Source organism: Propithecus coquereli, unplaced genomic scaffold (genome assembly GCF_000956105.1).
Source record: "Propithecus coquereli isolate 6110/MARCELLA unplaced genomic scaffold, Pcoq_1.0 Scaffold202, whole genome shotgun sequence".
NCBI lineage: Eukaryota > Metazoa > Chordata > Mammalia > Primates > Indriidae > Propithecus > Propithecus coquereli.
Window position 1 is genome coordinate 709,415 of NW_012145190.1, and position 11,762 is coordinate 721,176.

General features: G+C 41.4%; 1 protein-coding gene across 1 annotated transcript in view; it reads left to right on the forward strand.

The window, feature by feature from the left end:
- Nucleotides 1–3,125: 3,125 nt before the first annotated feature.
- Nucleotides 3,126–11,762, forward strand: part of LOC105809941 (membrane-spanning 4-domains subfamily A member 6A-like) — a 23,993-nt gene continuing 15,356 nt past the window's right edge. The window contains exons 1-5 of the mRNA XM_012643850.1: nt 3,126–3,188; nt 4,533–4,695; nt 6,011–6,145; nt 8,477–8,533; nt 11,320–11,371. Coding sequence (XP_012499304.1) covers nt 4,549–4,695; nt 6,011–6,145; nt 8,477–8,533; nt 11,320–11,371 — 391 coding nt within the window. The 5' untranslated portion in view covers nt 3,126–3,188; nt 4,533–4,548. The remainder of the gene's footprint in view (nt 3,189–4,532; nt 4,696–6,010; nt 6,146–8,476; nt 8,534–11,319; nt 11,372–11,762) is intronic.

Below are 11,762 nucleotides of genomic sequence, written 5' to 3' on the forward strand. Positions count from 1 at the left end.
AAAAATCAAGAAATTAACTTGATTTAAAGAAAATAATGCTCTGTTTCTTGCATGCCCTCCTTTACACAAAAGGCACAAACAAACCCCTTTGCTCCTAGATTAGTGGTTCTTAACACGGGAGTGAGGGGATTTCATTCCCTTCCATGAAGGGACATGTGGCAATATCTGGTGACATTTCTGGGTGTTACCCCCTGAGGTGGGGGTTGCTAATGGCTTAAACCAGGGAGTCTGCTAAACCTCCTACCATGCACCGGACAGCCCCCCACCACAAGGAATTACCAGTCCAAAATGTCATTAGTAGCTTCCTTTGAGACACCCTGTGCTAGACTATTAATCAGCATGTGTCATTGTCCTATTAGTTTTTTCCCTCCTAGTTAGGTTCATAGACTTCAGACTCTGGAAGCAACTGAGAATGTAAAGGTGGGATGGGATGAAGCTGAAAGACTAAAGAAAGGAGTCTTTTCTTTGGAGATTACTGGAGCCCAGAAGGAATACATGGGGAGGGGGAGGAGATTGGCACTTGGAGAATGAGCAGGGCTGGTGCGGAGGAAAGATAGTAAGTACATCATTTTTGGGTCAGTACTCTGTAGGGTTAAGCACCTTATAGGTGTCATTGCTCAGACATCCGTTAAAACTATAATAGTAGAGAGAAGAAAATAGATGGGAAAGGGAATGTTTGTTTGTGCAGGCAGATTTAACTGGTTTTATTAGCAAATCCCTCTGAAGAGAAAGTGGGTGTGATTGTTCCTTGATGGGCCAGGTACCTTCTTTGTCAAAGGTCAGGAGGAGAGCTGCATCCCACTGTTTCACCGGATGCTGCCATGGTGATGAAGCTACAGGATACCTATGGGAAGTACAACAGGCACTCCGGGAAAGGGGAAGGAGCACCAGCAGCTCAGGAGAGTGATGGTTGGAGGCTTCCTGGATGAGTCCATTCCCTCTCTCAGACTCAGCTCTAGAACTTAAGATGAAGGGACGGTATTTAGTAATGACCACATCATTCTGACTCTAAGGATTAAACCAACCTTCTAAATGATGTTTCTTAACTCTTTTCTTCACTGGAAGAATTCACATGTGGAATTAAGTGCAAAGCCCATGGTCCTCTGAGTGATGGTTCAGGCTGTGTTTCTGGGTTCATTCTGGCAGCCCCCCAAGGCAAGAAGGAAGGAAGCTCGTGGAGGGGGCTGTGCAGTTGCTGTGGCTGGCTCTGGTTTTCCTGCCCTATACATCAAAGTCAGCTTCCAAAGAACATCCTCCCCAGGGCTTGAAGGCAACCCAAGTGTGTGTTTGAATTTGTTTAGGTCTTGCTGAATCTTCCCCATGGGGCCCCCTCCAGTTTCACCACTTCCCTACAGGTGCCCAGCCCTTCCTGAGGGCGAGGGTCTAACGTTAGGGAAAGGGAGTAGCCGGAAGAGGAATGTAATTCTAGGGAAAGGGAGTAGCCGGAAGAGGAATGTAATTCTAGGGAAAGGGAGTAGCCGGAAGAGGAATGTAATTCTACAGGAGGCGGCAATGGCTCAACAGGTGTTGAAAGGCTGCTTTCATGGCCTTTGCCCCCTTTTTGGTAGGGTTGTTTGATTTTTTCTTGCTGATTTTTCTGAGTTCTAAATAGATTCTGGTTATCAGCCCTCTGTCGGATTTGTAGCACGCGAAAATTTTCTCCCATTCTGTGGGTTGCCTGTTTGCTATTGTGACAGTTTCTTTGGCTGTGCAGAAGCTTTTTAATTTGATCAGGTCCAATTTATTTATTTTTTCTGTTGCTGTAATTTCCTTTGGGGAACTGTGGTGTATGTATACCATGGAGTACTAATCAGTTTTAAGAAACAATGGTGATATAGCACCTCTTGTATTCTCCTGGAAAGCGCTGGAACACATTCTACTAAGCGAGGTATCCCAAGAATGGAAAAACAAGCATCACATGTACTCACCATCAAATTGGTATTAGCTGATCTACCCTTAAGTGCACATATAAGAATAACATTTATTGGATGTTGGGCAGGGGGAGGGGGAAGGATGGAGGAAGGGATGGGCATATGTACAAACAATGAGTGCGATGCGCACCTCCCGGGAAATGGACACACTTGAAGCTCGGACGTGGGGGAGAGGGGGGAGCAAGGGCATCATACGTAACCCAATCATCTGTATCCCCATAATATGCTGAAATAAAAAAAAAAAAAAAGAAAGGCTGCTTTCAGCCTACCAAAACCTTGGGGCATTAGAAAATGAAAAAATAAATAAATCAAATAAACATTATGCTAAAGGTAAGAAGCTAGATCAAAGACTACATGCTATATGATTCCATTTATATGACATTCTAGAAAACAACTACAGTAAAAGAGAGCAGATCAATGTTTGACAGTGGCAAGGGATGAAGAAAGAAGTTTCTCTGCAGAGGGCATCAGGACATTTTTGGAGATGACTTAAATGTTCTGTATCTATGTTTGGTGGTATTCACATGACTGTACATTTTTCAAAACTCATCAAATTGTTAACCTAAATTAATAAAATTTATCATATAGTATTTATATCACAATAAAGCTTATTTTTTAAAAACTGAAAAAAAAATAAATCACATAAACAAATAACAAAAGAAGTTTTTCTCTATGTTCTATATTGCTAGTATCAGCTATATATCATTGAATGTTCTTTGAAAGCAGTATAGTCAATTATTACTATTATTATGGTTAATTATATAGTATGGACTATTATTTATCAATATTGCTACTACTATGAGTATTAGTTACATATATTATCAAAAGCTCCTTGAAAGTAGTATGGGCTTTTTATAAACGTTTTCTCTCATCCTTATAACAATTCGCCAGTGTTGGTATTGTTCCCCTATTCAATGGATTAGAAAAATGAGGCTCCGAGAAGAATAGACAGGCCTAATAACAGGAAAGTCAGTCAGGGAGTGTCAATTTGCACGTAAAGCTCACCATCATTAGTTGGTTCTTTTTGTGTTTTTTCTGAAGTTGCCAGGAGTTTACAAAAAAGGAAGTGCAGGCACATTTCACAATTCTACAATCTGTGAGTATCACATCCTATGTGGCCATAAACACTAGACTAAGGAAGGGCTGGTGACTTTCAAAAGATGAAGACAAGGAGGAACTATTGATAGGAGTGCCCAAAGACCCAGGGTTAAAACCTCCTGGGAGCTTCTGAGAACTCAGCTGGAACCACAGGCACAGGTAGGCAGTGCTGGAAGACTTTTCTCAGCTCGCCACTCTCTTGCTTTGACCCCAGTAGAGAGGCAATTTAACTTGAAACTCCTTGAGACCAGTTCAGAGATGCTAGAGCATTTTAGAAATAGAATGGGCAAATGTTTTTATAAACATTTTCTCTAGTTTCTCTGGAGTGTCTGGTTTTAACTCTATTTCTGCTGTTCTCTCACTGCATGATCTTGGTGAGTCACTTACCTATGGTCATGTAATTAATGGGAGCAGAGCTCTTGTCTCTTCAAATGTCCTCAGGCAATTTGAAAACTGGACAGTCCATGAGCCAACAATAGTGTAGTGAAAAGAGATCCAAGCTGAATTCAGCCTCCAACACCATGGGCAACTTGGTCCTTATGCTAGCAAGTGGAGCGGCCAGCCTCGAATCTGGGTGTTAGGACTCCAAGACTTATTTTCATACCACTGCAGGTAGCTGCTTCACAAGACTGAATAAACTCAGACACAGGCTGCCATAGCTAGGTGGGAAAGTAGGAAGAGGTTGAATGATTTATAGAATTATGCAAAGAGTTCAGACTCAGGGATAGCTGGTGCCCAAGACTGGTCCTACAGCTTCCCAGTTGTGTGAACAGGACCAAGCAATAATGCTAACTGCAAATGCTTCTTCAGCGCTAACTCTATGCCATGCATATATGCAAAGTATACTATTTGTACTCATAACTTAAACTTTTTGATTCTGAATTTTCTTATCTGTTACGTGCTTTTGCTAACTAACATGCGGGGTTGTTGTAAGGATTAAAAGCACTGCAGGATAAGGTCTAGTAAAATATGATAAAACTATCTAGGATTAATGCTCATAAATAGTATTACTAGACAAAAATAAATGAGCATAGTTAGATAGTCTGAGTAATACAGAACCTGGATAGGAAAAGAGTGAAGATGAGAACCCTAATCATATCTCATGACTGGTGGGGTAGTTTGAGGATGAAATTCATCAATTATGTGGCAATGCAGTTGTTGTAGGCAGGATGGGGGGAAAGGACATTTCTGCGTATTGCAAATTTTATGTGACCATTTGCCTCTGAACATAGGGTCCTCTCGAGATTCATGCTGCTGCTGTCCTGTGATGTGTTTATCATCTATAATTAATGGACTGTGACAAACATTATGGAAAAATTGTCAGGAAACCAAGGTTTTGTGGTTTTAACTGCTACCAGTGAAAAAGAGTGGTTTCCATACTATACTGCCCGTTTCTTTCCCTAAAGGACGGGCCAAGTCTGGACTAATAGGCAAAAACTGACTTACAGAGCCAGAACCTGGAAGCTCTGTACCTTTTAAGAACTGAATTTATTTTTTTTCCAGCATTGGCAGCACCATCATGATATCGCAACCCATGACCAATGAGACCATTGTAGTGCTCTCAACAAATGGCATGAACCTCTCCCAAACAGAGAAACCCCAACCCTCCAACCAGAGGCAAGACAGCCTGAAGAAATATGTGAAGGATGAAGTCAACGTTATTGGGGTAAATCCAATTCAGAACATGTTGAAGAGAAGTGGGGGGAAGAGGGAAAAGACTATGCATGACTTGGGACTAGACATTTATTGTGAGTGTGGAGACCCTTAAATTTTGTCGGAGGGATTCCAGGCTGATCTGCAGGTCTGTGGAAGCCACTTGTAGAGCTGTTTAAATTTTCCCAGAACTTTACAAGAATTGGTTCTAAAAATATTTTTTTTCCTTATTCTGAATATGAACAATTGAGTTTTTGATACATTTGTTGTTTTTGTAATTTTGCAACATGGTACTTCTCTATATTTTCTTTTACAAAAGTCATGGTGGTAAATGATGACATATTTTATACACATTTTTCTATGTGATCACTAATTGCATGCTTAATAATCCATTTTGATTCTTTGAAAGGAAATTTTCCTACACTGCAAATTATGGGAAAAACAAAATTCCTCTCCCTCTTTTCTCCTCTCTTTAGGAAATGATATTTACCTTTTGTTTGTCTCTTTTGTCTCTCTCCTCTAATCCAGGATTTATTAAAGAAAATCTATTGAATGAAGGGAAGAGGAGAAGAAGGGATCTATCTTGGAATGGGAGGGAAAGATAGGGTTTTGGCGTCTAGAATTGTCTCTGCAATCAGACCATCTGAGGTGGAGCTCTCTGTGTGCTAGATTCCATAACCGAGTGGGTCTCATCTCCCTGCCTCATATATACGATCAGATGGGTTCCTGTGAGGCTTAAGTGACATAAGGTCTAGAAAACTGCTTGGTAAATGTTAATAGAGCTGTGACTCTCTGAGGTGGATGTCAGGGAGGAAAACTTCACCTCTTAAGATAGAGCTTCAGGATCCTCAGCTGAAGAGACACAGAGCCAGGCTCCATGCTGTGTCCAGTGGGGTCTAGGGGATGTGGGGAGGGACTTCCACACTGCCCATGTTCAAGAGAGTGTGAGGGCTTTCATATGTCCCCTGTTCCCATAAGAGGCAGAAAGAGAGTCCCCAGCCATGGATTCAGAGAGCTGGGAAAACAAATTCCAGCACTTGCCGTGAGCTGGGAGCAAGGGTCCCGGGCAGACCAGGGCCTGAGAGACAGAAAGACTTTAAGGCTTGCTGAGCACTTGCCCCATGGCTTGGGACAGTGGCTTTCTGTGGCAGAGCAGCATCCTCTCCAAAACGTCTTCTCATATTCTCACCCCAGAGCTTGTATACGGTCTGTATCCCCACTGGAATCTTGCAAAAAGTGATAATGCATAAGCATCATGGGAGGGGTGGAAAGGACCTGTCTTTACAAATGCTGGTTTCAATCCTCTGTCTCCCTTCCTCTTCCAACAGGCTATCCAGATCTTTTGTGGCGTGATGGTGTTGAACTTTGGAATCATTTTAGCATCTGCTTCCTTCTCTCCACATTTTACCCGTGTGTTTTCTACCCTGTTGAAGTCAGGTTACCCATTCACAGGATCCTTGTGTGTGAGTACAGTTCCTGAGGAGGGCAGGATGGGGTGGAGAGGGGGGGAAGATGTCAACAGCTTAGCCTCTTCAACTGCCACCTTGCTATGTTTCTGTCTGCCAGGAGCAAGGAGTCAATGGTGGGACTTCTTCTCCTATATGTGTAGTTCAGGGAAGGATAGAGTGAAGTGGCATGGAAGGAGTTGCCTGATTTTCTATCTCTTTTTTTTCTGGCTCAAATAAACATTTCTTTTGAAGATCACTTATTTTTCACCTCATCTTCTTGAGTTACGGTGAGGCCAGTGGCTTCTCTACAGGTTTAAGCAAAAATCCAGGAAGTAGGATAAAGTTGGGAAGGACCTTTCTCTACAGTAAAATGAGCATCAGTGGAGGACATCACCCACTCACAGAGGAGCCACACAGATGTTTGTGGGCATTCATGGGGGAAGAAGCATTTTGAGAATAATTTTTGCTGCATTTAGTGGTTCCCAGGGCAGGCTGAGCAATTTATGCTTCATGATGTCCTGGAAGTTCCTCTGAAACAGCTCCATGTCTGGGGTGTCAAGAGGATTTAGCAGTACTTTTCTCAGAGGACAGCTTTCTTCTAGATTGCTGTGGGTGAGTCTTTCTCACATTTAAGCTTCACTGTCATAATTTTTTGCGCCATCAACTTCCCGCAACTCAGACGAGATCAGGCACGTTCAGGGTGCTAGGACTGTAGACAACTTCCTGCAACTCAGTAGCTATTACTTGCCTTTTCTACATTTGTTTCTGTAATGCATCCAGAAGTCCACCTTTTTGTCAATCTGGTCCATTTTTCTTGTTTTATTAACTGAAGTCAACCCTTTATTTGAATTTCACCAGTTTTCCCCAATTATCCTTTTTCTGTCCCAAGATCCATTCAAGGATACTGCATTACTACATTTAGTCACTATATCTCCTGGGGCTACTCTATACTTTCTCAGACTTTCCTTTCCCTCAGTGACTTTGAAAGTTTTAAGTAGCACTAGCCAGCATTTTTGTAGAATGTTTTTAAATTTGGGTTTGTCTGATATCTTTTTTCATGTTTAGACTAGGGTGATGAAATTGTAGGTGAAGATGACAGAGGTAAAGTTTCATTTTCACCAAGTCATGTCAAGGGTACATGCTATCAACATAATCTCACTGATCAAATTAACCTTGAGCATACGGCTGAGGTGGTGTTTTTCAGGTGTCTCCACTGTGAAGTTCCTACTTCTTTCCCTCTTTGTATTCTCTACTCTTTAGAAGCAAGTCACTAAGCACAGCTCACATTTGGAGAGGCATGTAGTCAATTTTTTTAAGACTCAGCATTTATTTATATAGACAAATTACTTAATGCTGGGGTCACAGGAACCATGGCTTTTCTTCTGTTTTGTCCTGTTTTTTTTCGTTGTCAAAGAATTTTCTATGACTTAGCCTCTCTTAATCTATATCACGAATGCTTTAGAGAGTGAATACTTTCTTTGATTTTTTTAAACACAGCCTTAAAGGCTTCCTGCCATCCAGTCTGGTCCTTCCTTCTGCTTTCATTTATTATTTTACCTTAGTGTGGGGAGCCTTCACGTTAAAACCCATGTCTCTGTCTTCTCATGTTTGTTAGGTTCCCCCATGATTTTCTTTTAAAGAACTAATACCAATCCTTCTTAACCTCTTCCAAAAATGGAAGAGGAGGGAGTACTTCCAAATCCATTTTACAAGGCCATCATTACCCTGATATCAAAACCAGGCAAAGATATTACAAGGAAAACAAACAAAAAACCGTCTACTGTCAATATCACTAATGAGCATAGATGTTCAAATGTTCAACAAAATACTAGCAAACTGAATTCAACAGAACATTAAAAAGATCATTCACCATGATCAAGTGACAATTATCCCAGGGATGCAAGGATGGTTAAACATACATAAATCAATAAATGTGAAACATCACATCAATATAATGAAGGACAAAATCCCCATGATTATCCCCTGTTCTTTTTTTTCTATATAATTTCTTTTAGGTCCTTCTCTAGAGAATATCTTACTCCAAAATTTTCTCATCTAATTAAAAACAAACAACTTCTTCCCTGGGTTTTAAAGTCCTCGTTTTGTTTGTTAGGATAGATTCCTGCTCATATCTGCTTTTTTGTTTTTTTCTTATGCTATCTGACTGCTATACAGCCAAGAAGTTCAAATTTATATATTTAAATGGGTCTCACATTTTTGGTCATTGGTTTCCCAGAGCTTTTCCTGTGGGAGTTTTCCATAAGCACCATGATAGTAACATTGTAATTACTCTGCACATGAAAACTGTAGAAACTGACCTGACCATTTTCTCTCCTTTCTGAGCAGTTTGTCATTTCTGGCTCTCTGTCCATCATCACAGAGAAAAGGCCGACTAAGACTTTGGTGAGTATGAGAATTGTCACCCACAACCTGATGGACCAAAATGAAACTTAGAACCCTTCACGGCCAGTCTCTCCACCTTGAAAAGCTGGAAACTAAGTTTCAGAGCAGGTATTTGTTAGAGTTAGAAGCTGGGCCTGGATCCTCCACATCGCTGTTCAGAGCACAGTTCTCCAATTATTGTACCTTAAATCAAAGTCTACACTCAAGGTACTGTATTATTCCCTAGCCCAGTGCCCAGGAATCTATTACAGAAAAATTCTGCTTACTACTTATGATGCCATTTTGGTGATAACTGGTTTTCACATTTAGGTCTTCAGTGGTGAAGGAACTGATAGTGTTATAAAGAGGTCTATTTGTTGAGATTTACTATTAAGCCCATGAATTAAAACCCTTGAGAAACCCAGTTAAAACGCTGTTCATATGAAGGATTATCTCATTTATCTCATTCTTTCATTTGTCTCACCAGGAAGCTAATACTTTTATTTTGTCTGAGTATAAATTCTTCAGAGCTAAAAGTTGTTATTAGTCATTAGTACTGGTTAAGAAAAAAAAAAAACAAAAACGACTTTATCTGCCCCTATCCCTTATTCTAGGAAAAACTAGAATTGGAAGTGGCAGGGAGTAGAAATCTAGATTATAGGGAGAAGCTTTTCTAGTCTGTAAAGTTTCACTGAGTCTTCACTCAATCCTACATCCCTCAAGGGGTTGATGTTTGAGGACACGTGAGAGAATGTCATGTAATGCAACAGCACAGAAACTCAGTCTGGAAGCTCTGGCTAGAAAAATCTCCCAAAGACAGCAAGGAAATGAGACATAGAGCTTAGGACAGTGCCAATATCTTTCTTTCTCTCACCAGAATTAAGAGATGGTTATTTGGACCTCCCAACTAGACTCCAAACCACTAGATCTGTGCTGTTCAATAGAACTTTCTGTGATGACAGAAATGTACTATATCCGATAGTAGCCCAATAGGTAGCCCTGTGTGGCTATTGATAAACTGAAATGTGGCTACTGCAACTGGATTTTAAATTTCACATAATTTTGCTTTAAATATTAATATCCCATATGACTAGTTACAACCATATTGAATAACATGGTATAAAAGTAATGTTTCCAAACGTTTGGGGGAAATACGTGAGGCTTTTACCCTAGAGAAGAACAATCCCACAGTGAGTGTGCAAGAAGCTCAAGGAGACAGCATGTGGTCTCAGGATAGACTCAAGCTCAAGAGAGACATCTAACCTTTAGTGAATTCTACTCGTTTTTTTAAGTTTTTATTTATTTATTTTTAATTCACGATATTATGGGGGTACATTTTGGTTACATGTAATGCGTTTGCCTCACCCAAGCCAGGGCTACAAGTGTGCCCTTCCCCCATACAGTGCGCTCCACTTCCATTAGCTGTGGGTTTGCCCTCTCTATCCCCACCCCCCAACCTGACTGGCACCCCAAGAGTATTAGAGATAGGAACACTCTTACACTGCTGGTGGGACTGCAAATTAGTACAACCCTTGTGGAAAGTAATTTGGAGATACCTCAAAGAGCTAAAAATAGAAATACCATTTGATCCAGCAATCCCACTACTAGGCATCTACCCAAAGGAGAAAAATACATTCTATAATAAAGACATCTGCACTCGAATGTTTATAGTGAATTCTACTCTTGTCACATATTACAGTAGCCCTTTTTGAGACTGAAGAAAAGTACCATCTGAGAACAAACCTAGCTTATTCTAAGAAATACATACTCCAGGCATCATGACTGATACTGGCTGTCAGGAGGCCCAGAAACATGAACTTTAGTCACTATTTTGGGAAATTGGGGCCCCAAAGCATCAACTGCTGAGTTCCTAAAAGAAGAGGCCCCATATAGGATGGAGTAAGACTCCAACTTGTGGCTGTGGGATGGGCCCCAGAGCCCAGCAACCTATCACTATTGCTCTCAGAGTGGCCTTAACTCAATTCTGTTTCCTGTGAGTTGGGACAGAAAGGAAGCCATTTCTCTATCAGTATATTTATTTCACTCACTTCATTAATGTGGAAAGCAGACCCAGAGTGTGAAGTAAAACTGAGGAACTGAGTACCCAAGGAAACAGAGCAGAGGCAAACCCAGCACTGTGGACCTCGGTTCCCTGACATCAGTCCAGACCTTTTTCTTCTACCTCACACTGCCTCCCACACATCACGCCATCCTTGGCCCTGCGTCTAGACCTCTGCCTACAGCCATCCGTATGTGACCCTTGATGCCACCGATCACATGCCTGTCCAGGCTCCTGGGCCTGCCTGAGACTGAGAACCATGTCCAAAAGGGTCTGCTTCTGAGGGAGGTAGCGTGCAAAGAAGAGTGAACTGCTCCACCTGCCTTTTCTGTGTGACTGGTGTTTCCATGTGGGGTTTCTGAATGAGCTGTGAGAGAGAGAGACTATATCTGGTATGCTGTCACCCTTGCTTTTGGTCACACTCCCTTGGTGATTTTGCAGGCAAAGCCTCATGGAGGCCCTGCTATCAGTCCAGGGTAAAGAATTTAGGAGAGCATCATTCTCTGCCACACCACCGAAGTCCTGCCGAAGGGGGGAAACTTCTATGTATTAATTCACTCAGCCAAGATTTGCCTTCTAGGTTCAGAGACTTTAGCTAGCTGCTGGAGAGACAGACATAAATGAATGGTCAATCCCAGACCACCTGAAGGAAACAGATAAGGGAATAATTTGTAGTGTAATGGTAGAGAGATGTAAGAGACATTTGTTGCTCATTAGGAGTGATCCTGACTCACTATTTCTCTTTTAGGTTCACGGCAGCCTGGCTGGAAGCATTCTGAGCACTCTGTCTGCTCTAGTGGGTTTCATTCTCCTCTCTATCACCCTGGCTGCTTTGACTCCTGCTTCACTCGAGTGTCAGTTGGACAACAATAACAGGCCCCCTGAAGCTTACTTTTCTTTCTATTCTTTTGGTCCATATATGAAGTACTGCTTTGTGGCCCAAACCAGTCTGTTTGTAAGTATTTTTAGATGGGATGTTCTAATTTCATGAGGTTTCTGAAAGCTTTGATGTCTTGTTATTCCTTCTTTTGAAAATCTCTCTGTTCTTTCTGGTTTGGGCATTTGGGGGAAGGCCATGGTCGTACAAATGAAAGGGGACTACGTGGATGAGAGTAAGGGACTAGGCTATGGGATTACATACTAATAGAGTGAAATTGAAGAGTAAATGTCAAATAAGGTTGACAATAAAAA